Consider the following 26150-nt stretch of genomic DNA (forward strand, 5'->3'; position numbering starts at 1 on the left):
ATCAAGGTAGCCCAAACCGGTTAAACGCTGGAGGGTGATCTGGGTTATGTCACTTCTGGCTTAATTTTAACTTTTAACTGCACAAATCCAGCTTCAGGGTCATCAGAATCAACACTAATTCATTTCCAAACCTCATCTAACAAGGGGTGAAATTGTGGGCCGACTTTTGCAACTAAACAATAATACAGAGAGGATCCAGGGCTGGAGTTCAATTCAGATTCAGTCCAGCTGCCAGGCCATGCCAAGTAGAGTATTGGAGCAATAACGTTATTCCCCTTTGTTTTTTTTAGAAGAAAAAACTAATGGAGTGAAAATTGTATTGACGGGCGAGTTGTAGAAATCTCTATAAACAACTCGTGATTTTAGGAAATGTCTTACCCTATCATGGTGCCAGGAGATGAACTCACCAATATTTTTTTTTTAATAAAATAAGTAATAACACGTTTTTTTTCTTGGATTTGTTAATAAATTTATATTATTCTTGAAGAAAATGGGAAAAAAATAACTCTGTTTTGACTACAATTATGTTCGTCCTACCTAAATAAATAGTTGTAAAATTGTAATGCTTAGTTGTACAGCAAATTAACCGTGTTTATAACAAGATAGTTTCATTGGAACAAACCATTAAAACATGTCGCAGAGAAGGAATTTACTTATAATTTAAAAAAAATCAACAAATATTATTATTGTTCTTTAAAACTCTGACATGTCTTCCACATTCAAATAAAAGCTCAATGGATCCGGTGCATGTTTTCAAGCACCATTTGTTTATTAGGAAATATTTAGTTGGGAATCTTCATTACCATTCATTAAATTTTAAAAAAAAAAGGACAAAAAGCTACTATAAATATCTCATACAATTCGTTGTAGTTCTTGCCACTTCAATAATTACCTATGTAGTAGTATCAGAAGTACAAAAATCACGCATGAACTCTTTTATTTAGCTTGTCTATTTGTGTAAATCGCCTTCGAAATAAAACTCGGAAAAGGCAAAATATTGAAGATTAAATTGTGCAAAAACAATTCATGCAAAAAGCGTGGTTCAAGCTTCTAGGGTCCTTGGCCCTGCTATCCAATTGTACGTGTTTGGATTAATGATGATGTAAGTAAATATATTTGGGAAAATAATCAGCTGTCCAAACAAATTTACAGTCGCTTATTTGTATCAATATATTTTTTAATTATTTTTTTATCTCATATATATTATATAAAAAAAATGTTACGATATTTTTTCATAAAATTATTTCAAATAATTTACTGTCCAAATACACTTGTACTTTCTTCGGTATTTTTCAGATCAGAAAAAATTGGAGAAAAGTTACAAGTTGACATTTGACAAAAAAAAAAAAAAAGAAGGAAAAAATGGAGAAAAGTCAATCATGTGCTCAACCTCTATTGGGGTGGTGATTCAAGCATAAACCAGTCCAATTTAAAATCCTTGAGACTCAATCTCCACCGTCGAAAATAGCACATTCCCTTGATCGACGGTTAGAAACACATCAAATGACATAGCAACGAAGAAGGCGTCAAAACTTGTTGAAAATTAATTCCTTAGTTCCAAAGGCATCATCAACAAATCCAAATCGATGAAATTCGACATCTTACATAAGTAGCAGCACTACTCAAAACAAATTCCCATCTCGTCGTTACACAAATAAACGGAGAGGGGTGGCGCTGTTACCTGTGCAATACCTCTTTTTATTCATTCTTCCCCCAAAAAAATTTCCCCATTTTCCCTCTTTCTCTCTCTTGATCTCTCTCTCTCTCTCTCTCTCTCTCTCTCTCTTCACTTCACTAACACTTCAAATTGGATCTCAATCGGATCTCTAGGGTTTACGAATCTCCTCGTACGGTTTCCAATTTCAATCAGTGACAATGGTAAGCTGTTTTCCACTTAGATCTGGATAATTCATTCTTGTAATTCGAATTTGGTGATTTCCGTTGATGAGTAGGCTGCTGGATTTGTAATTCGTTTACGATTTGAGATCTGTTATTACGGCATTTACTAATACGGTATTTTTTTTTTCCTTTCTGTTTGAATGGTGGCGCATCAGCCTCTCAGACTGGAAATCAAGGTATTGTTGAATTCTCTGTTTTTTATACTGTTTACCCATTTGCGTAGCTGCGCGAAGGGGAATTGTTTGTTGGAGAGCTGATAATTGTTGTTGGCTGGTTTATTCGGGCGGTGTTTGGATATTGTTTGAAGTTTTATTGATTTGTTTAATTTTGTCAATTGCTGGATCAGAGGAAGCTTGCTCAAAGATCAGAAAGAGTAAAATCCGTGGATCTACATCCTACAGAGCCATGGTAACAATCAACCTTGTCAAAGTTCAATTTCTCAAATTTGTTTTTCTTTGCTCATTTCAAAATTTCTGCAATGGATTGGATACGTGTAGATTGTAATCTGCTGCTCTAGCATATTGGTTGAGATGATATCCTTTTCTTCTACTCTCATTCCTTTTTTTTTCTTGTGTCATAGGATTTTGGCAAGTTTGTATTCAGGGACCGTTTGCATATGGAATTACCAGACCCAGGTACGAAAAGTTTAGCCTATTGTTAGGATTTATACTGCTATTCGAGGTTTAGTATAGTAGTTCTCTGTTAGTTGTTATTCAAAATTTGGAGTTTGCATTTGGTTAATACCATGAAAATTGGCATGATCCTGGATCCAGGTAAATGTAAATGTATTCAAAATGTGAACAGTGCATCTGTTATGATATAATCTTTTAGTTAAACTTTTTGGACGAGGTTAAATGGGTAGTATTTCACATGCCATATGCTGTTCTCCTGTTACTTTGGGGCTTGCTGAAAACCTCCTACTTTAGCTCTGCTATGTCTTTGGATTGAAATTTTGACACATGATGGACTATTGCGTCTAAAGGAAGTATTTTGGTCTTATATTGAAGCAAACCGAAGGGCAGGTTGTGTTTTATAGAGAAGCAAACTTCTGTGTCAGTCGGGTTATTATCATATTCTTTTTTGTGCATCTACTATTATCTGTGATGGGTAATATGGGAGCCGACAAGTTGGAACTTCAAGATTCGGCTGTCCTTGGGGTGGGTGGGTACGATTAACCTAAGATTTATTTCCTAGTGGATTTTGTACACTGGATTTTCTTCAGCTTTTCGGCTTGAGAATCTTTCACCAACCATATTAGAATCACCTCTTCATGATAATAATTTCTAGGGGAAGATTTAATGTGTTTTGAGTTCCTATTCCATTAGAGTTCCTATTCCATCTCAGAGTAATTTTCTTGTATGACATGTATTTCAGTTTCTCGTATTTCAAAGTCCATAATAACTATTTTTTTAATGCTCCAAGGTTGTGCTTCATGTATAACATGTATCTCAGTTTTTAGTATTTCATATTACATAACAAGCATACTTTTTGAATGATGTTAGGATATGAAGTGCTGAGTTTCTTTTCTTTAGGAGATTATGGTGGCTAAAAGGTTTTCAGGATTTCATTTTGGTTTTACCATTTCAACTGTAAATTAATTTTCTGGAAAATGGATTGAATGAATATTGCAGAGCAATAATAAGCAAAATATTATGCATGCCAACATGTGATGGGGTTTCAGGATGTTGGATGCATGAAAACTATTGACAGTTGGAATTTTGGGTGTGAATCACTGTTGTATTCTTATAATTTATGGTTGGACTGAACAAGCAGAAACTATGAATTCATAGGAATTTTCTGTGATTGGACTTGTGCCTTCTCCCAAACAAAATGGTGTTTGATTTTTTTGCATGTTTCCTTGACAATCTTGAGTTAAGAAAACTCATATAAGTTTAATTGAATTTCTAATGAAGCTTCAAATGGATTGAGCCTTAAAGGTGGTTTTGACATAGATGGCTAGTTTCATGCCTTATGTCAGACTACGTGTACAGTTATTTTTGTTTTTTTGGGTGGTGTTCGAGTAAAATTGTTCATTTTAGGTAATTTAACATATTGACTTGCTTATAGAACACATTTCCAGTTAGATGAAATCATCTTTTGTTTCTTCTATACCTTTGAGTCAAGTTAAATGAAAAAATTTGTGAATCTGTCTTTATTTGTTCACCTATCCCCCTATATCCTTTTCTCAGATATTTATTTCCATGGAAGTAACTTGTTTGAAGAGCCAGGAAATATTTTTCCCCATATTTCTCTGGTTTAGAAGTCCTTATAAATAAATTATTTGCATAACTAGCAATTAGTGTTCTGATTGATCCATGTACCATGAGTGACTTTGGTGAAGAGATGATAACTAACTTTTAATACTACTATGCATGTGGTGTTGAAAATGGATAGTTCTTGAGGATAGCCATTATGACAGAAGCCTTGTTATACATGTGGCTTGGAGGGAGTTTGATGTCTATAATTTGTATATCTTGCCTTCCTTTCTCATAAATGCTATATATGAAGGATAATCAGGCCTTCCTTCCATTCATACTTTTTGTCAGAAGTGTTAGCTTAAGTACTATAAGAGTCAAAATACACTAATTTTTTGCTAAAGTGTCTTGTTGGTATGCCTAGTTAATTTGCAAAATTGATTAGAGGTCTTTTGTTACATACTTAGGTTTTGCTATCTATATTGTTTTTTTTTTAATGGTCAGTTCCCGTAGTATTATCATCTTATTGTCTAAAACTTCTCATCCATTGTTAGCTTTGCTGAATGACATATTTTGTTACTGCAGACAATGGCGAAATCCTTTGAGGTCACTGAACTACCAGGTGCACAAGTAGTATATGTTTTTTCCTTAATTGCAAACTCTGTTTTTGTTCTGTTTATTCATTTCAATGAGGAAGATGTTATCTAATGTTCAAATGACTGTGCTGCAGTAAGGTCAGCCAAGTTTGTAGCACGTAAGCAGTGGGTAGTTGCTGGCGCTGATGACATGTTTATTCGTGTGTACAACTACAATACAATGGATAAGGTCAAAGTGTTTGAGGCACATACAGATTACATTAGATGTGTGGCTGTCCATCCTACTCTTCCATACGTGCTGTCATCATCTGATGACATGCTTATCAAACTTTGGGACTGGGAGAAAGGTTGGGTGTGCACTCAGATTTTTGAGGGCCATTCCCATTATGTGATGCAAGTGACATTTAATCCAAAAGACACAAACACTTTTGCAAGTGCTTCTCTCGATCGCACTATAAAGGTAGGAGATGTGACTGCCCTGTAAATGATTGCCTGGCTTAAGTAGTTACTCTATTGTCTTTAGCGACATTAAGTTACACATGATTTTGTCATTTAGATTTGGAACCTTGGCTCTCCGGACCCAAATTTCACCTTGGATGCACATCTTAAAGGAGTAAATTGCGTTGATTATTTTACTGGTGGCGATAAACCTTATCTAATCACTGGTTCTGATGATCACACTGCTAAGGTTTGTTTTTCATGTCCCCTTGTACCAAGGATCTGCTGAATATATATAGAGTTTTTACCTGAAGTCTTTTTTGTTTGTCTTAATCATATCAGGTGTGGGATTATCAGACCAAAAGTTGTGTCCAGACGCTTGAAGGCCACACACACAATGTTTCAGCTGTGTGTTTTCATCCTGAACTTCCTATTATAATCACTGGTTCAGAGGATGGTACTGTCCGCATATGGCATGCAACCACCTATAGGTAATTAAAACATTCTATGTTTTCTGGTCTTAATGTGCTTTGGCTTCTGAATGACAAACAGCTCTGCAGTATTCTACTAACGTTCTTTGCCATTTTCTGTCCCTCATTATGACTTGGAACTGAAGGTGTAAATCCATTTCTTCAAATATGAGAACTGAGAATGGCAGAATGCATATTTTTTAGGCATGAGAAGACCACATTTGTACCTTGCTTTAAAAAGTTTTGCCAAAATGTTTTTGAAAGTATAATTTGGGAAAAAGAACCATTTAGAACTACTATATCTCTTGTAACCGGGAGTGTTGAATAACAGCCTGATTGTCAATTTATTCTACTTGCTTGTGGATACTTTGGCTCTTTCAAAATCCAATTGGATACTTCTAGCCATGGTTTATGGCCTTTCCCCATCTCCTTTTTCAGATTTTTTTAAAGTCAGATAAATATGAATCTACATTTTTGTTGTCCATTATGGGTATATCTTAATTTATTTGCAATTTTTTGCAGACTTGAGAACACTTTGAACTATGGTCTTGAACGAGTATGGGCTGTAGGCTACATGAGAGGTTCCAGGCGGTATGTTCTCTAATTTTCTGTATTGGTTGCTTATGTGATACCTTTTTTGCATGCAAGAGGTTTACTGGAAAAGGCTCATGCTTCTAATCTGCTTTTTGGTGTATCAATTTTTGACTTGCTCCTTGTCAGCATCTTAATTTTTTATTTTTGACCTTGTTGTAGATGGGAGTGTCTACACAACTTTGTCAATCCTTTTATCTCATTGTAAAATAAGTGAAAACAAGGTTTCTTTGAGTTGAATAAGAAATTTTTAATTTGGGAGACGAAAATTTCGATGAGAGGATAATGTTCATAGCTGCATTTGATGTTTATGAGTCTTTATTTCGTAACATCTTTATTAATTTAAAAGTTTCTTCACAGGGTTGTAATTGGTTACGATGAAGGAACAATCATGGTGAAAATAGGCCGTGAGGTTCCTGTTGCCAGTATGGACAACAGTGGTAAAATCATATGGGCTAAGCATAATGAGATTCAGACTGTCAACATCAAGAGTGTGGGAGCCGATTATGAGGTATGACTTGCTGTTCTTTCTCTGATGCTCAATCAAATATAATACTGGAAAATTTTTATTGTTCAAAGGTACTGGAGTTAATTATTCACTTTGTTCCTTCAGGTTACTGATGGAGAGAGGTTGCCTTTAGCCGTCAAAGAGTTGGGTACTTGTGATCTTTACCCACAAGTAAGTTGGTCTCCTTTTTCAGAAATCTTATATTTTTATTTGGTATCATTTGCTACATGTAGTGATTGGGGTGGCAATCTTTTTCTATGCTCTTTTTGGTTGGTTTATGTGTTAAAGTGATAGTCATTGGAGTGGTCAGTGTCTACTTCTGTTTAAAGCTGACAAATGAACAAAAATGATATGTTTCCTTTCAAGTTGACTTTTGACTCAATCCCCTTCAATTTAATTATTGCTTCTTTTCAAAGGTATTTGTCAAATCTGTTCTATAATTATCCAAGATATTAATTCTGTTTTAGCTGCTCTGTTGCTTTTTTTCACTTGCATATCCTTTGTGTGTTTGTATTGCAGAACTTAAAGCACAATCCAAATGGGAGGTTTGTCGTTGTCTGTGGTGATGGTGAATACATCATCTATACTGCGTTGGCATGGAGAAATAGGTCATTTGGTTCAGCATTGGAGTTTGTGTGGTCATCAGATGGGGAATATGCTGTTAGGGAAAGTACATCAAAGATAAAAATCTTTAGTAAAAATTTCCAGGTCTGTATTTTCTTATCTTCCTTTTGGGTATATGGTCCTTCAAAAAAAAAATTGGAACCGCATCAAATTGTATTACTTACAGCTTTCTATGTCAAGCTTCTTGTGTGGTGGCAAGTTTATCCTGTTTTATTTCATTTTAAACATCTGCTTGGTGCTTTAAAACCTTTTTGTGAAACTCTAAATCTCTCTTTCTATTGCTTTTGATGGGATAGGTTGCACATCTAGCTCAAACTCATTTTTATCTCTTCATGCATCTCTATTTTTTGTCCCTCCAGTAGTACTTTGTTATGATTTTGAAGTGACTTTTCTGATATTGACGAAAGTAAAAATGGTGACCTCTTACAGGAGAAGAAAAGCATTCGGCCTACATTTTCTGCTGAGCGCATATTTGGTGGTTCTCTACTGTCAATGTGCTCAAATGATTTCATTTGTTTCTATGATTGGGCTGACTGTAGGTTGATTCGACGTATTGATGTTAATGTTAAAGTAAGGGATGCTCGCCTTGAATCATCTTTTCATGTTACTGTTGTATCAGCATTACCTGATTTGCTTATTTTTGTCACTTTAACCTTTTCCAGAATCTCTACTGGGCTGATAGTGGTGATTTAGTGGCCATAGCTAGTGACACTTCTTTCTATATACTCAAATATAATGTAAGGCATTTAATTCACCTATGCTTTCTATATACTTGGGAAAGTTCTTTTCTTGGTATCCCTTTTAGAGTGATGGAATCTTGATTCAAATGTTACAGCGTGATGTAGTTTCTGCACATCTTGATAATGGAAAATCAGTAGATGAACAAGGTGTTGAAGATGCCTTTGAGCTTTTATATGAAATAAATGAAAGAGTCAGGACTGGAATTTGGGTGGGTGATTGCTTTATCTACAATAACTCTTCTTGGAGGCTAAATTATTGTGTTGGTGGTGAGGTATGGATCCCAATTTATCCTAACAACCTAAATGCTTCAAGATTCTTTTCTTAAAGACTAATTCCTTATGATCTATGTGATTTTTCTAGGTTACCACTATGTTTCATTTAGACCGACCGATGTACTTGCTTGGATATCTAGCTAACCAGAGTAGAGTGTACCTCATTGACAAAGAATTCAAGTGAGTAGGCTTCTACGAGTCCTTGGAGGCAACGAGGTCATTCTGTCATTTTGTTTGTTAGCCTTTCCTGTTTACTTTTGTTGCAGTGTGATGGGATACACTTTGCTCCTGAGCTTGATTGAATACAAGACACTCGTTATGCGTGGCGACATAGAAAGGGCTAATGAGGTCCTACCATCCATCCCCAAGGAGCATCATAACAGGTAGGTGTACTGTCTTTGGTGGAGTGAGTTTCATCTTGCTGTCTGATTACTGATAAAACTTATAGATGCAGTTTTGTTGGTCAGACAGTTATATGATGTTCAAGTTCTGGTTTACTACTCTATGAAATTGGCAGTGTTGTGTTTGCAATCTTACATGTTTGCAACTGATTGTGTAAACATGGACAAATTTGTTCATGCTTGTAGCCGTAAGTGATTGATTTCCACCTTCACCTTACATCTTACATCCTGCCTTTTCCTTGAAAAATTAAAACTGAGTTTTAGTTTGGCATCCAGCAATTTTGGTGCCTATTATTTCCTTTTGCAAAAATATTTTGCCATGGGAATTGAATTTCATGTTGCATTTGAATTTGGAGTTTGATTGTAGCACATATGATTTGAGGTGTATAGTATGTCTTTGCCATTTTAGACTGGTGGCTGAGTGAATTTCGATATTGCATATGAGCAGATGTTTGTGTGGCACAATGGTGGTGCTTTCTCCTTTCACTTTGCATACTGCCTTTTGACTTGTTTTCTTGCTATCTTAATTGCCTTGTGCATTGAGGTGCATCTCAAGTCGCATTTTATGTGTGCATGCTTGGAAGCAGGCAATAAGTGCCTGCTTGATGCCAATTCATAATGTATCTGTTAGTGAAGATGGAATGCATCTCAATGTGTTGGATGGTTAACTTTCATAGATATTTCTGCTCTATCTGAATATGAAATTAAGGATTTGATATTTGTTGATCCCAATTTGAAAATCAATTTATTGCTAGTGTGGCGCGTTTCCTTGAATCACGAGGAATGGTAGAGGATGCCCTGGAAGTTGCTACTGACCCTGATTACAGATTTGAGCTAGCCATACAGCTGGGTAAACTAGAGATCGCACAGGTATTAACTGCTGACCTATCTGAACAGGAATTAAGCTTTGTTCTTTTTTACGCAAGCATTCTCAGGCTGTGTGTGTTTCTTTTTGCTCCTTCAAAATATGATGTCCTATAACAGAGTTCATTATGCTGTTTCTTTGTTCAGGAAATTGCCAGTGTAGCACAGAGTGAATCAAAATGGAAGCAGTTGGGAGAACTAGCTATGTCCACTGGAATGGTACTTTTACTTGTTGATTTGTACAGAGCTTGAACTGAAAATTCCTTGCACTTGGGAAACAGCATTGTTGATTTGACGTGCTGACTGTATAGTTTTTTCTCAATCATTGGCAGTAATGTTTTGGTCATATTTCTTGCACTTAGATTAGGGAACAGTCTTGGAGATGGATGAGTGTGATGTGGTTCTATCTGAGTAAATGACGGCAATGATTTGGTCATTCTTTCATAATCCTTTGTCAATAAGGTTTATTGTCAAATGCTCAAGGAGGAGGTTAAAGGTTCTGAATGTCCAAATAAGTTTTCTGTCTTGTTTTGGTGGTTGCTATGCGAAACCCAGCCCCTCCAGTTGCGCTTTTTCCCCTCTTACAATTTAGTCAAATAGGTTCTACTTTTTGTCTTCTCAACAATTCTTGTATTGATGCATTTTTCCTCCATTTTGCAGTTAGAGATGGCAGAGGAATGCTTGAAGCAGGCAAATGATTTGAGTGGTTTGTTACTGTTGTATTCTTCTTTGGGAGATGCTGAGGGCATATCAAAACTTGCATCTAGCGCAAAAGAGCATGGGAAGAATAATGTTGCTTTCCTTTGTCTGTTTATGCTGGGAAAGTTGGAAGAGTGCCTACAGCTGTTGATTGAAAGGTAATTATTTTCATATTTTGCGGATTTACTAATGGATTGTTTTGGGAAAACTTGTTGACTTAACCTTTGTTTTTTGGGGTGAAGCAACCGGATACCTGAGGCTGCACTGATGGCTAGATCTTATCTTCCAAGTAAGGTGTCTGAAATAGTAGCAATCTGGAGAAGAGACTTGAATAAGGTTAGATCTACTTGTTTTTTGGTGCTTGTTTCTAACTGTATATGGTTGTGAGCTTTTTAAGCTGAATTATATGGACATTAAAAGGCTTCTCATGATCTCTATTTTAGAGCTTGGAGGTCAATGTGGAATCTTTAAAGTAACTTGCTCCATGTGCTGCCAAAATTATGGCAGAATGTAGATTTGCTATGAGTTCAATTGGGCAGGATTTATTTCTTTCTGTGAAAAGTTGTGTAAGGGAATAAATTTACTTTTAGAGTTTAATATCTTGTATGCACTGATAGTGCATATACTATCACCGTTAGATGCATGCCACATATGCAAAAAATGATATTCAAATTCAAATTGAAATTAGGTGGCATGCATCCAAGGGTGAAAGCGTATATATTGTCAATGCATACAAGATTAATCCTTAATTTTATGGTAGAAATTTAACTTTGTTTTGCTGGATTTGCAAAAATGTTCACGATTTTCTCATTTTTTGACATTTGACTTTTGTAAGTGCAAACAAGGATTAAATAATTGGTTTTAGTTGGAAAAAAAAGTGAAATAAAAGGTGAACAAGTGCACAGTTAAAGCTGAAAATATAAATAGGAGGTTGAGTTGAGTGATGCCATTTTTCAAATTGTTAACTTTATCCCCGTTTTTTGATTTTCCTGATTCTGAAATGTTTTTTGCTGCAAGCTAATTTTGTTTCTTACCAATGCTGTTTTATATATTCAGAAAAATAAATGTCAACTGAATTTTGTTGGATATCAAGCTAAAAATGCTGAATTAGTTTTGCTGAATGCTCTTCCTTTTTTGTATCAGTTAACGATATTCTTCCTTGTTTGTGTCAGTTAAATCAATTCAATTATGCCTGCAGGTTAATCAAAAAGCTGCAGAGTCTTTGGCTGATCCTGAAGAATATCCAAATATGTTTGATGACTGGCAAGTTGCACTTGCTGTTGAGGGCAAAGTTGCTGAAACAAGGTGACATTGTACTCACCTATTGTTGTCCTATTATGAATTTGTTTCTGTAGTGATTTAAACTTTTGTGGAAAAACCTGTCTGTGTGTGCAGATGATGGTCTAAATGGATGAAATTTATTTGAGAGTTGTACTATATGCCTTATTCTAAATTATTACTTATTCTCATGTAGCCTGCCTTCTTGGAACGGGGCTTCTCAAGCATACTTTCATTTTCAGTTATGCTTTGGAATGGTGCATCAACTTTCAGAGCTCTTGACATATGAAGAAATTATAATGCTAAGTAATTGTCGAATAACTCTCACAGTCTTTCATTATTTTATAGGGGTAATCATCCTCCAGCAATTGAATATTTGAACTATGCGGATAGATCGACCATCAGTCTAGTGGAGGCTTTTAGAAACATGCAAATGGATGACGAGCCACCACTTGAAAATGGAGCCTTGGATTATGAGGTATAGTTAGCATTTACAAATCCATATCTCTATGTTTATTTGATATCTTTCTCAAGTAAGCTTTCCATATTTCCCTCAGGATGGACACACTGGTATACCTTGCAAGAGCTTATTTAATCAATTGATTTTCCTGTTATTACTAGTAACTTGATCATGTAAACTGCTGAGTATAGTGCTAAATGACTGCATATTCACCTCTATTTCTATTTGGTGCTAAGTTTCTGGAATTGTATTCATGGTACTGTTTAGGAACAAAATGGAGATGAGTTGCAGGAGGACATAGGTGATGCACAAGATGAGAGGCAAGAAGGTGGTCAAGAAGAGGTTCACGAAGAGGCTGTGGTGGTTGATGCAGACTCTACAGACGGTGCAGTACTCGTTAACGGAAACGAGGCTGACGAAGAGTGGGGTACGAATCATGAAGGAAAACCGTCAGCCTAAAAGCAATTGGTTGGGCCGTTGTGAAAATCCTAGTTTTGTTGCTGGTGATTAATTGAGATCTTTCAGTTGTGCTTGAATCCAAATTTTGTAGTTGGCCTTTTGTTTCATTGTTGTTTCACTGTCGTTTTTGTGGTAAAAGGTTGAATTATGGTTCTACTTGTTACTTTATACATTTAAAACTTGTTATTAATTTATTTTAGTTTCTTGCTAAGGGAGGGCTCAATTTAGCACACTGATTTTCTTGATCTTATATTTGCATTTCATTTAATGAACGTGTCTGCGTCGAACCTCAGCAATGGATTAAGTTGTTGCTTATGGTTTGTTTTTTGTCATTATTTCTTTCAAGTATGTTTCTTATAGTGCTGACTGTATCTGTAATGTAGTGGACAGTGACTTATCCTGATCGGCTTTCAAGATTCTTAGTTTTGAATTTTAATTGCTATACACTTCTTGGTTAAGGTGTGAAGTATGAAACATAAGGTTCTAATTATGCTTTCTTTTTCTTCTCTTTTTTCCTCTTTTCCTGACTGGCAGTGCTTACACCATGTCATTAGTTCCAGTCAAGACACCTGGTTCCTGCTGAATTCAATTTCCTTGAGGTGAGAGCTCATTTCATGCGTAATATGAATTTTGTTAATCCATGTTTTTCTAAAGTTTTTGGGCTATCTGCTCATCTACATACTTTTATGGATGTAAAAGTTGCCTTTTTTACATTCTTTTATGTATGCAAAAGTTGCCTAGTTTCCTGATCAAACAAGGCAGAGCTCCTATAGACTGGAGAACCTTAGTTTGAGCTTTCATGCAGAAATATCATGAGATGACCAAATCTTGTAGTGAATGAAGCGCAATTGAGCAAGAATAGATAGTTGAACTTCCTATTCTGCTTCCCCGGAACAAACTATTAATGTTGTTAACATTTTTATTACAAACTTTTGTGCTGCTGCGTGACTTGATATTAATAACAGTGCAATTTTTGAACTGGTAGCTTTCAGAGAATCTCCAGTTGGACCTGGATCGGAATTTCACTACTACGTTATCTTTCTTCATGTTGGGATTTCACTTCAGAGGAGATTTACCTGTTTTATCTGGTCGAGTTTTTTGTATTGTAGAAATTCTTGTTGCATGCTCTTCAAGATTTTATCAATTGTAATTCTCCTTTGGGGTTGGCGTGTTTGATAAGAGTGCCTTCTACTTTGATGAAATGGACTGTCTCTCTTTTTTGTTGCAGAATTACAATTGTGCTAGTCTTCTTTTTCAGGTTTTCTATGGCGTATCTGAAAGAGGAGACAAAGGGACTGGGTGTCTTTTTTGCTGGTGGTGTGATTTTTCAAGCACAATGAATTTTGTCAGGGCACATACCGTAGACAGTGTTCCAAGCTCCAGTTAGTTGTTTAGTGTTCTATAGTTTTACTACACTCGTTTAGGCCAATTTTTTCATGAAATTCTTATGTGCCATTGTGAATGTAAACGTATCAGTAATTGGTTGGATTGCGCTTGATAGTTTTCTATTTATGGATGTTACACAGTGGAATTCTATGAGTGTATCTATACGAGAAATATTTTGGTCTTGGTTGTTGACCAATGGAAAGGCTCCAAATATGATGATTAAAAACCCCACCATTTGAATTTGTTTACTGATATCAACGTAGGATCCATTTTTGTGACGCCGTGACGTTTCAAAGAAGGATTTTAAACAAGGTAACCCCACCACTTCTTCTTTCCCCCTCTTGCTAGTTGCCACTGGCCGTCAACCGCATCTTCAACTCGCGGCAATTTTCTTTTCATCTTTCCTTTCTCTTTGTAACTTTTTAACTGACAATATGCAAAGGCATGTAATGCGGAGAGGAAATATAATCCGTCAGAATCCCGGTACTTACTGCATCAGAAAAAAAAAAAATGTAACGCGGAGAGGATTCGGCTAAAGCACGCACGTTATTGCCAATTTCAATGTCAGAAGACAAATTAATGGAGATTTGTTTTTTCTTTTTGTAGTTTCTTTTTTATTTCAGAAAGGAATGCTTGACTTTTGCTAAAAATTGTCAGATACATATATTTTCATGCATGTTCTCAAAACAGAAGAATAACATAAAGAAAGAAATTAAAGAAGGAAAAGCAACTTTACAGATCCCTATTCTACAGCCTCTCGATTCCGATTTCTCTCGCACATAAATCTGCGTTGGTAGGAACTAATCATCGAAGATATACGCTCGAAGATGAATGCCAATATCGAAAGCTCTGGAATTTTGCTATGTGAACGGGTTTTGTAATTTGAAATATAAAATAGGGTCTCTTGATTTTTTTTTTGTGTGGGTAAAGTGTTATGACACGTTTGCGAAACCGTCGAGTTATTTGCCAAGTTTTACAGAGTACACACAAGTTTTTCTTTTTACGTTAGGGAAAAGGAAAAGGGGATAGATTTATCTAGCCTATTGAGATGTTCAAAAGAAGCTAAATAATCTTTGACCGAGCTCCAAAAAATTCTAGAGAAAAAAGGGGATGGATTTATCTAATTTATTGAGATGTTCAAAATAAACTAAATAACCTTGATCAAATTCTAGAAAATTCTAGAAAGAAAACACAGGTAGCCAACTGAGCTAGCTAACTCAGTTGAGAGAATATTTAGGCCATGCTTGGATTGCTTGTTTCCATCGGAAAATATTATCGTTTTTCGTGATCACATTTCCCTATCACCTTTTCCCTCACATATATCAAATCGCTACAGTAATTTTTTCATGAAAAATGACGGAAAATGCAATCCAAACACAACCTTAATTTCTTTTGAAATCAATTCAAATGACAATCAATCATTTGTTCTAGACTTTGTTTGGATTGTTAGTTTTCGCAGAAAAATTTTTATGTTTTCCGTGAATACATTTGTCAATTACTTTTACATCACATACATCAAATCACTACAATATATTTTTCTACGAAAACTTCTAAAAATAACATTCCAAACATTAATTTCTTGTGAGGTCAATTCAAATGACAATCAATCATTTGTTCTTCGACTTAAATAACTTATTTGCTCTACTATTAGGTTAATGTGCATTACATTTTGACACCATAATTGTGATGTAAATTGTAGTACTATTTTTCAATTATTTGTTCTTTGAGTAAAATCAGTCCTTTACTCCGGTATTGATTAATGTTCATCACATTTTAATGTGACTAGCAAAGAGTTGGCCTAGCGGTTAAAAGGAAAGCTCTTTGAATTAGGCATGATGACGGTTCCATTTTCGACCAGAAACTCCACCAAATTGAACAATAATTTGACCGCAAATTTAAACCCAAAAAAAAATCATATGTAAAGATACCGGTTATAATTCCCTAAAATGGGAATAGAACCGAAATGCGGTTCCGATTCCAACCTTGTTAAAAATCCTTTCAACAATTAGTGTTTCTTCTTATATTTTATCAAAATAATAAAAAAACATTAGTCTTTCTTTAATTATGGAAAATAAAAATATAAAGAATAAAATAGCCTCGTCCTCTTTATTTACTTCTCGATTTATTGTATTTAACTCAAAAAAAGAGCTCTAGTTTACAGAAACGCATAAAACTTACTAATTTAGTGCTACATTCTTTTTCTTTTTTTTTTAAAGATAATTTAGTACTACATTCTTGAAGTAAAGAAAGAAGGGGAAAAAATAAAAAGGCAGCGGTGCCGATGCCCATCAAAGAAAGATAAGAAGAAGGAAGGGCACTTTCTTTTATTCTGGAATTTTGGTTGAAAAATAGGCACCTGGACCTAGGGTTTTTATGCCGTCGAGCCCACAGAGATAGAAGAGAAGCGGGGAGAGCCCCCCAAATCCAACCTCCGACGAAGTCTAACAAAACACCTTCAACGCTACCTCTTAGGTTTCGGTTAACTCCTTCACTCTCACATATATCCATTATATTTTCACTTTTCAGCATTTAATTTGTATTTTCCCCTTTTAGTTTTTATGTTGTACAACTTTGAACCTTATGAGCGTGTATTTTCTGTTTTTCGGCGCATTCTTGAATTTAATTCAGGAACTTAATTGGATTAGTTCGCTGCCTTTTGGGGTGGCCTTCTCTTTAAAAGTTTCCGATAAGGGGTTTTGGGTTGATGGTAGTGTCTAGCTGCTCTTAAGAATAAAGAGTTGAATTTTCACTTGTTTATCTTTTTTGGTTCTTTTCATTCTTGAATGGCAAGATTTGTTTCAAAGTTTCAGCTGGAATTTTCTTGGCGGACATGGATGTGTGTTCATATTCTTGTATGATTTTCTTTTTTCGGGGATTATGCTTCAAAAATAAGTTGATCTGTGATTTTCTTTTCTTTCCACGTATGCAAAAGGAAAAGTTTGAATTATACTGGTTTGTAAGCTGACTAATACGTTATAGGATGTCAGAGTGGTTAATATCCTGCTCAATTTTATCTTAATTTTCAGATGTCAATTTTTGTACTCCAATGCAGGTATTGACCTAAAAATGCTCATACACCCTAGGTTAGAATTGGTTCAATCAGAAGGGTTTTATACTAGTTCGATATAAGAGTGAGAAAGGAGGAGAATGGATGTGGTCAACTCATTTTCTTTCTTTTTGGGCAATTGACACAGCTGTTTCTTGAATTATTTTTTGTCGCTGGTGATTTTTTTGCTTTCATTCACTGGCTGGAGTTTGCGTGTTTATTTGGCTTTCTAAGATTTTAGTGCTTCGCGTGGTTCCTGTCTCCAGTGGCGGTAATTTCCGCTTTCCCACCGCATGTCGGACTATGGGCATTAATTTTGTTGTTTTCTTCTTGTTCTTTTGATACCGTTATTCCATTGTAATTTTGTTATTTCTTTGCTTAGAAAAGGCCAGGTCGTATATCAATGTTTTCTTTTTTTATCCATATCGTTTTTCTTTATTTCTAGTATATGATATACTAAAATGAATTGCTTTATGTGTTTTAGGATTTTTTTTTCTAAATTAGGGCTAATAGAGTTGTATGATCCTCCTCTTATACAAGGTCATACAGATCCTTATTTTCCATGCATCTCGGTGGGTTTTAATTCCTTATTGGACTTGAAGGGTTCCTGCCAAATCTAGTTATTATTTGATTCATTGGCATAATTGTTTGCTGAGTTTGTTTTAACGACAAAGTCTAATGGTGTCAATAAGTTTTAAGCACGAGTTTTTTTTAATATAGAATCTGTTGCACCTTATTTCTGCAGTCATATATCTTTGGATGGCACCGAAATGTCATCTGAAGTATTTGTATGATGTTTCAGTTGTTAAATCAGGTCAAATAGAAATTCACCTGAGGTGCGAAATTTCTAATATCCAAGCAAAATTTAATGGTATTGAAATACTATGACATATGAGACAATTAAGAACTGTCGAGGTAGAAGCAGCACATTAATTTTGTTTTTGGAAACTCTTGTATGTCTTTATTATACCTTGTTTGCCTTGTAATTTTGACTAGATGAGATTATGGTTAAGTTTCCTTCATTGTCACCTTTTTACCACCGTAATTTTAGTATTCCAGTATGTCGAGGTAGAAGCAGCACATTAATTTTGCTTTTGGAAACTCTTGTATGTCATTATTATACCTTGTTTGCCTTGTAATTTTGACTAGATGAGATTATGGTTAAGTTTCCTTCATTGTCACCTTTTTACCAGCGTAATTTTAGTATTCCAGTATGTCTTGTTTTTTAAAATCATTTTATTCTTAGAAACATGTGTACATTTTAGTATTTGTTATTATATATTCTTGGATTTTGTACTTTATACTCCAATGTTCTAGTTCTATCTTTTTTTGGGTGCAGAAAAGTCACTTTCCTGACAAAACAGCTAGTAACGTCAAACTTTTTACTATATATTTTCGATGGGGGATGCAGAAAGCAATGTTCAACCCTCAAAAAAGAGGGCTGCTGGAAGAGAACTATCTCGAGATAACCCTGGTCTTGATGATGATGAGGAGGGGTCATCTGAACAAGAGATGGGAACCTTCAAGAGGGCGAGTGAAGAGGTGCTGGCAGGCAGAAGAATTGTTAAAGTTCGTCGTAATCAGTCATCAACAACTCCTTCAGCCCCATCTTCTAACCCTTTTGCTGGAATCCGCTTGGTTCCTCCAAATTCTGGTGCTACTACTGCTCATTTCGCTGCTGAAGCTGACAGTGGAAAAAGTGTTGCTGATAATGAGGTAAAAACTGTCGGAAGCGACGAAATAGATAATAAATCTGATGAGAACGAGAATGAATTAGAGAGTAGAGTCAATGAACCAGACACAGGAACTATTGGAGAGAAGGAGAACAATTATAATGAAGAGGGGCCAAACAAACTTGAAGTTGCAGATGACAAGGCTGAGAAAGTAACTTGCAGTGAAAACAACATTGAGAAGGATGACAAGGAAAATGCTGAAGTCAAGGAATGCGAGAATGAGGATAGAAAGGATGATGACAATGCAAGTGTTGACAAGAGTGGAGAAGCTGCATCTTTCAGCTCCTTTCAACAGCTTTCTAGCAGCCGAAATGCTTTCACTGGCCTTTCTGGAACTGGGTTTTCCAGTTCCACTTTCTCCTTTGGATCACTTGGTTCTGGTTCTGGTTCTGGTTCTCTTTTTGGATCAAAAGTTGACTCGCCTTCTTTTGGATTTGGCCTTTCTAATAATGGAAGTTCTTCTCTCTTTGGTTCGTCAGGGGCTTCAACTATCACTAAGAGCGAGGGAAGTGGATTCTCTTCCATGCAGGAGGTTCCTGTGGAGACAGGGGAAGAGAATGAGAAGCCTGTTTTTGTAGCTGATTCAGTGCTTTTTGAGTATCATGGTGGATCCTGGAAGGAGCGGGGGAAGGGGGAGCTCAAAGTAAATGTTCCAACGAGTGGGACAGCAAAAGCCAGACTTGTTATGAGAACACGAGGGAATTACCGGCTGATTCTGAATGCTAGTCTTTATCCTGACATGAAGCTGACTGATATGGAAAAGAAGGGGGTCACTTTTGCCTGTGTGAATAGCATAGGTGATGGAAAAGATGGTCTTTCTACTTTTGCTTTGAGGTTTAAGGATGCTTCCATAGTTGATGAGTTTCGGGCTTGTGTCATAGAACATAAAGCCAAGAACCCAGTTACTCTGAAGACCCCAGAAAATTCTCCCAAGGCATCTGATGGATAATGCTGATGCTTGCTCACAATCCTACCTCCAGAAGCATAATTTCTTTCCTTTTTAGATTTTGGTCAAAAATCCGAGGGAGCAAAGGACCAAATGGAAGAGTAAATTGGTTAGAGAGGATTTCTATCCATAGTGCATGTTTGGAGACATTTCATATACATTTGATGGCTGTTTCTCTTGTAGCCCTTTGTAAGAGCTCTCTGGCTTGTACCTTAGCGAGTCCTGACTTTTGGTTATTGTATGGTTCTGGAGATGAGAATATGAAAGATGGATGTATCGTTTGAGTTGCGTCAACCTGCATAATCTTATGGCATTGCAAGTTAATTATCCGGTGGTATTTTTTCTCTGTTCTGCCGAGAAATGTGGAAGTAGTAAGTGTTGCATGACCTCTTCCGAGGAGCTTAAAACGCTGGGTGTTCACTTTGTGGCGGTCATACATGATATTATAATGTTCAGGTTCTTTCAATTTTTGGAATTTGGTCGAACGAGGATGATGGGTGGCAGATTCTTTTTTGTTTCTGCTGTCACAATGCATTAAGGCATACCACTGCACGAAATTGAAGAGGAAACTACTTTTGCTATAGATTTCATGTCCCAGCCCAGTTTGCTTGTCATGTAGTAGTCTTTATTAGCCAAGGAAAAAAAAATTAAAAATGATCTGCTGCCAAGAAATAACCATGGGTTGAATTAAAAATAAACACGAGGAGAGGGAACAAATGAATGTGGAATGAGTGACAGTTATGCTATCATTTCGTGTTTATAGGGATCAATCTTCTAATTTGAGTCTATTTTACTGTAGATGAGACCTTAATCTAATAGTCAAGATTAAAATATAAAGAATACATAATTTCAAATAAACTTTGTGAGTCACATGTTCTGGCCACCTCTCCCTACCTGGCCCCACCACCATTCAATATTCACCTGTCCGAAATTTGCACGCAACCATCCCTATCTATAGCCTTGTTTGGCAAGTGGTAAAGTTTATCTGGTACAAGTTTTTTAACAACTTTAACTATATAGTAACATCAAAAATCTTTTCAAAATTTTTAAATTATACACTTCAAAAATTTTTCCTATAACTTCTACAGTAAGTTATAGTAAAAATTTAGACATATATCCAAAAAACTCATTTGCCAAACGGGACCATATCTATATGTATTGTAGGGGAGGTTTTGGTGAAGGCCTCCTTCTAGATAACTTTCGAATCTCCTATACTTTTTTTCAAGATTTTTCATTTATTTTAATATATAAATTCAATTAAAAACTTTGAAATAGTGATTTACAATTAATCCTATGACAATTCAAATTTAAAATTTAAAACTTTCTTTTCCACTTGAAATGAGTGCTTAATAAATCGTTTATAGTTTATTTTCAAACTTTAACCCCTTTTTCCTTCCATAAGTAAAGAAAATAAATTTGAATAATTTGATTAGTCCCATATTAAAATCAATGATTAATCTTATATACACTGATAGTGTATATAAAATAAGTCTAAAATCATCCACCCCATTTACAACTTTATCACTTTTGCCCATTTTATTCCTTGATTAATAAAGATTGATTTGGGAAATCTGAGGAATAATGTGATGAGTCCCTTTTTTAATCATTTATATAGTAACGTTTTTAGTAATTTGCTTCCAGGTATATACATAGATTTATCGAATTTTCAGATAACATGTCCAATTATAACTATTGTTTAACCATTTTACCTATTGCAACTAAATTAATTTTTTAAGGGTTAGACTTATCCTATTAGACGATTATTCCAACTAATAAATAAACATTCTGACATACAGTATCATCTAGATAATTTTTGACGCGCATACAACTTCATCTGGATAATTTTACATGTAACACGTACACCAAAATGTGCATATAAAATCAAATTTTATATGAATTTTAAATTAATAAAAGGGGCATTTAGATGGTTGTTTTTTGAAGTTTTTATAAAAAATTTTAAAATAAATATTGGTTTAAATAATTATCTTGGGTGATCGTCACAAAAAATAGTAGAATTTCACTAAAGTTATACCCAATTAATTTTTATTAACGACTATAATTCTAACTCTTTATTTGAAAAAAAAAATTGAAAAGTGAGGTAATAAATCCTAAATAATAAAAAGAATAGAAAGATTGAAGTATAAGGTTGGGAAGGATAAAGTCAAACAAGCTGTAGTTATGCATTGGGTTGAAACTATCAAAATGGGTGATTTATGTGGGTTAAATAGATATAGTTTTACATGATTTTGGTTATATTACCATTTACAATCTACTAAAAAATTTTATTTATTTCTTCTCCTATATTCTTTGAGCAACAAAATAAGATATCATTGTAATCAACAAAAATAAGAATACATTGCATTAGTAAATAAATTTTTACCTAAAAAATAAAAAAAAAAGTCATACAGAAGAACCAATAGTGGTGATCATAAGGAGTTTCAATTTTATCATTCCACAAGAATCTCAAAATAATTTAGGTATGAATGCAAGAAATCAATTAACACTTAATGAATTAATTAAAACTTTTATGAAAGGGAGAGAGGAAATAGGATAAAAGTTAATAAAAATTAAAGATTAGGAAAACAACGTTAAATATGCCTTTGCAAAAAGTAGAATATAATTATTGAACTTGTAGTGATTTAAATTTACTTACTAATGAATTTGAATCTATATCTAATTTAATTAGGTCCAAATAGGAAGTTCCAATATATCCATTTAATAGCCACTAATTAATGAGTTTAATTGGGTTACATGTTTGAAGTTAATAAAATTGCATAATCAATACTCATTTGTTGAAGAACAAGTTGTAAAATTAGCCATTATTTACAACTATATATGGGTGAAAAGAGTAAGCTGATAGGAGGTAAATAAATTGCGAAATTAGGCAAGAAATTACATAATTTGATAGAAGCAAGGTAGAGAGAAGGAAAAGTAGAGTTTGCGAGAGAGAGAGAAATTGGAGAGATATGGGACGTTTGGGTTAGAAATGTGAAAAAGAAGATAATGAAAAATAGGGAAATGTTAACAGAAAATTGCGCAAAAAAAAGAGAACATGGAAAGGAGGGATAACAATTTTTGCTTGGTGTGTTTTTTTATATTTCTTTAGATATTTTTGTGACATTTGTTTATATTTTTTAATGTACATCAAGGTTTTAAGTAAGGGACATAAATACAATATAATTAGATACTAAAATAGCACCCTTTTAATTTTTTAACCTTTTTTCATATAACTAATATAAATAATTTATTTACTATTATTATTACATTAAATGTAAATCCGTGCATGGTACGGGTTGTAATGCTAGTATATCTGTAATATCCCAAGTATCAGCAGAGACGATTAGCTAGTTGTGATCATTATTAGTGGTAATTGTATTTGAAACTTGCGAATTTAGCAGCTATCACACTTTCTTCGCCACCGAATTCTCTCTCTCTCACTACTCATCTATTCAGTTCATCTGCATTCGATCTTCGTCCATTTCCATCATTTTTGAGTATGGGAAAATGACAGGTATAATTTCCTGTAATATACTTTGATCAATCACTTACTGTGATTTTTTTTACTAATCTTATTATGCTTCTCTTTCTATTTTTACTATTTTTTATCACTAGTTCTACTTCTAAATCTGATTCTGTTTTGCTTCTACCATGGTAAAAACTGATAAAAATTTGCAAGTTTAAATTCCCAAGTGTAATGACAATGGAATAAAACAGTACAGAACGATCTCGCATCCCTGTTATTTGATGCTCATACATTATGGTGTAATGTGGCTTGGATGGGAGGTTACTTTTGTCATGAAATCAATTCGACAAAATGTGGGTGAGAAACTAGAGATGGAGTTTTGCCATGGACTTAGCTCGATAGAATATGGGTGGGAAACTGGAGGCGGAGTTTGAATGGACATTTATGAAGGCTCGCATTGATGATGGCCTCGAATTTTATCCTCCTAACCTCTTTACGGCTTTTAGGTGTGAAAAGTAAGTCAAGAAGGTGACGTCTGTAGCTATTGAAATGGTTCTTAAGCAAAGTGGCCAACAGACAGATTCGAACGATGCAAGGTTACTTCTAGGCAGGGACGAGGGGCTCTACTCTCCTTGTTACCCTTACCTATGGTGACATAGATGTTGTTGATGGTGACACAAACATCGGTGTAATTGATACACAAACATACAAGAGTGCAGAAATTTGTTTTATACAAATCTCATTTAGAAAATGGGGATGAAGATGATGATCTTGAGGCATGTTTGACACTATCTTAAAGTATTATTTGCCCCTATCACACATAGTATTTGCTATAGAGTTATGGCAAATTACCCCTGAGATACAACAAGATTTTGGAGAAACTTGATAACAAATGACAGGATTTCTCTTACAAGGAAAGGATCAAAGTTCTCGTTAATTTATGCATTAGAGACTTGTCATTTTTATAGTGAAAAGACAGCCCAAGGGTCCCAAGGTATTTAGTCACTAGTTCACAGATTTATGGACATTTGTAGACATTGAAAGACACTATTAAACCCCTTCAATGGATAGAAAATGCCAAAAGCTTTTCAGAAACTTTTAGCTTCCAATAGATGTTTAAGTTTTTTGAATTTTTGTTCTAACAAGTCTTATTTCTATTTCATTCACAATTATTCCAACAACAAAGACACCTCGTTGCTCTCCTCTCTTTGATGGACAGACACCTCCTTCTCCTTCACCCGCTATGCCAAAGAACAAGGGAAAGGGAAAGCAGAAGAAGAGAAAAAAAAAAAAAGACAGCTGTTGTTGATACAAGGGAGACATCTCATTCTCCCTCTCTTCTCCCTGCTACGCCAAAGAACAAGGGGAAAGGGAAGAAGAAACACGATTGCTTAAAGAAGGTGAGAAACACAATTGCTTGAAGGTGTCCATCTTGGATGCTTCATATTGAGTGTTAAAAGGTTTCAAACTTGCATGCGAATTGCACTCGAGAATAAAAACTTGTGAGGCTTCGAAATTCATAGTTCTAGTGATATTGATCATTGAGGAGAAATTTTGTTAAATGGCCTAATTGTGGAATATATTATTTCAACTTTTCTTGATGAAACTTCAATGGGCTTCAGTTACAAGATGCTAAAAGCCTGTTCAATTTTTTGTAGAACAGTTTTTGACATATTCTTTTAACGTATATTCCAATCACATTTTTATATCTAAACTTACACTTTTGTTCAATATGCACTGCAGTTTGACATTTCATTAATATATTGAGTTGGAGTGATGGACTTTAATAAAAGTAAATTACAAAATTTACATAACAAGCAATCAAATTACATAAGTTTAACTCAAATTTTGATGGGGGGTTAGGGGGAAGCTGTTTGTAATTCGTAATACAACATTAATCATACAAAATTGGGCAAAAAAAAGCCTTTTTGAGCACCAAAACTATTCAATTTGTATGCTTTTTGATCGTTAAATTATTTTTTGCTTTAAGTTGCCTACTCACGGGTGTACTCGTTCTTATTCTGTCAACTTTTGTCCTTTGGTTTTCGCTTTGCTGTTAGTTTTATGATTTCTTTACGGCATTAATTTTAGGACTATCGTCGAGATTTAAGAAACTTTATTATGTTGTTTACATACTTTGTTATTATTTACCTTTGTTTCGTTTTCTTTTGATTTCCTCTTATTATGATTGATTCCCTAATAAATTTTCTCATTTCATTCTTTTTGCTTTAAAATTATGTGAATTTTCATGCATGGACTCAAATGATATTGAAATTAACAAAATTAATAAATCTAACAACAAATTATGATGAAATAACCCTTGGTATATTGTTTATGTAATTTGAATAGATGATTTCATGCAATGACTAAAATTGTACACACTCTGGATGGTTAGATGATTAACTAGGAGCGTGTTTGGATATGAAATCATTTGGGATAATTATAAAAAAATATTATAACATTTTGTTTAATTTGATATATGAAATATGAAAATGTGATTAAAAAAAATAGAAAGATAGCTAAAAGCGTACTATGACACAATCAAATAAATTTTTGCAAATAATATAGGAAAAATCGTTCAAAACGTCCCTCACATTTTGTAAAATAACTTTTTTCGTCCCTCATTTTTAAAAATGTAATTTTATGTCTCTTACATATTCATATCGGTCAAATTTAGTCCCTAACTAGGTTTCCGATCATTTTTTTGCCGGAATCTACCACGTGCCTTGCACGTGATCATTTTTTAAGGGTAAATTTATCAAATTATATTTTACATAATCTAATCTATAGTCCTCCATATTTTATAAAATAAAATTTTCTTCCCTCACATTTTATAAAATGATTTTTTCATCACTCGCATTTCACAAAATGAATTTCTCCATCCCTTATATTTCAAAAAATGAATATTTTCATCCCTCACTAATTATGTGTGTGAGGGAAACCCTAAAAAAAAATATGTGTGTGAATACATTTTATTTAAACACATGTATATGTCTATTTGATTTGCTTAATAATACAAATAGCATAAATATATGTATGTGTCTATTTGATTTCACTTAACAATACGAATACCATATATTA

The 26150-nt window shown here is 34.5% G+C and overlaps 2 protein-coding genes across 5 annotated transcripts; both read left to right on the forward strand.

Annotated features, from left to right (window-relative positions):
• The first annotated feature begins 1575 nt into the window (after positions 1 to 1575).
• On the forward strand, positions 1576 to 14077 carry LOC113739592 (coatomer subunit beta'-1-like). 3 transcript variants are annotated; one of them, XR_003460277.2, is made up of 26 exons: positions 1576 to 1878; positions 2055 to 2075; positions 2246 to 2307; positions 2480 to 2534; positions 4680 to 4716; positions 4825 to 5150; positions 5247 to 5378; positions 5471 to 5619; positions 6121 to 6189; positions 6550 to 6700; positions 6803 to 6868; positions 7217 to 7405; positions 7751 to 7891; positions 7984 to 8058; positions 8157 to 8333; positions 8423 to 8514; positions 8601 to 8717; positions 9491 to 9605; positions 9747 to 9818; positions 10260 to 10456; positions 10541 to 10634; positions 11497 to 11603; positions 11925 to 12054; positions 12304 to 12504; positions 13030 to 13094; positions 13754 to 14077. XR_003460277.2 is itself a non-coding variant. In XM_027266860.2 (26 exons), the coding sequence occupies exons 1-25, from the start codon at positions 1876 to 1878 to the stop codon at positions 13047 to 13049; spliced, it is 2757 nt and encodes a 918-aa protein (XP_027122661.1). In that variant the 5' UTR covers positions 1576 to 1875; the 3' UTR covers positions 13050 to 13094; positions 13754 to 14077. The 3 variants fall into 3 exon arrangements, 1 of the variants encoding a protein (XP_027122661.1); XM_027266860.2 differs by having other exon boundaries at positions 12304 to 12463; XR_003460276.2 differs by having other exon boundaries at positions 1577 to 1878; positions 12304 to 12539.
• A 2057-nt stretch (positions 14078 to 16134) lies between these two features.
• LOC113739805 (nuclear pore complex protein NUP50A) lies at positions 16135 to 19900 on the forward strand. Of its 2 annotated transcripts, none has more exons than XM_072045439.1 (2): positions 16135 to 16353; positions 18339 to 19900. In XM_072045439.1, exon 2 carries the CDS (start codon positions 18440 to 18442, stop codon positions 19607 to 19609), a length of 1170 nt encoding a protein of 389 aa, XP_071901540.1. In that variant the 5' UTR covers positions 16135 to 16353; positions 18339 to 18439; the 3' UTR covers positions 19610 to 19900. The 2 variants fall into 2 exon arrangements, with proteins under 2 accessions (XP_071901540.1, XP_027122943.1); XM_027267142.2 differs by having other exon boundaries at positions 16136 to 16353; positions 18267 to 19900.
• The last annotated feature ends 6250 nt before the right edge of the window (positions 19901 to 26150 follow it).

The sequence above is a fragment of the Coffea arabica genome, chromosome 4c (genome assembly GCF_036785885.1).
Source record: "Coffea arabica cultivar ET-39 chromosome 4c, Coffea Arabica ET-39 HiFi, whole genome shotgun sequence".
Classification (NCBI taxonomy): Eukaryota; Viridiplantae; Streptophyta; class Magnoliopsida; order Gentianales; family Rubiaceae; genus Coffea; species Coffea arabica.

Coding starts and splice junctions, on each gene's coding strand:
- LOC113739592 (XM_027266860.2), top strand. Junction 2,535..4,679: donor TATGGAATTACCAGACCCAG/GTACGAAAAGTT, acceptor TTGTTACTGCAG/ACAATGGCGAAATCCTTTGA. Junction 9,819..10,259: donor TAGCTATGTCCACTGGAATG/GTACTTTTACTT, acceptor TCCATTTTGCAG/TTAGAGATGGCAGAGGAATG.
- LOC113739805 (XM_027267142.2), top strand. CDS start 18,326: ATGGGGGATGCAGAAAGCAATGTTCAACCCTCAAAAAAGAGGGCTGCT.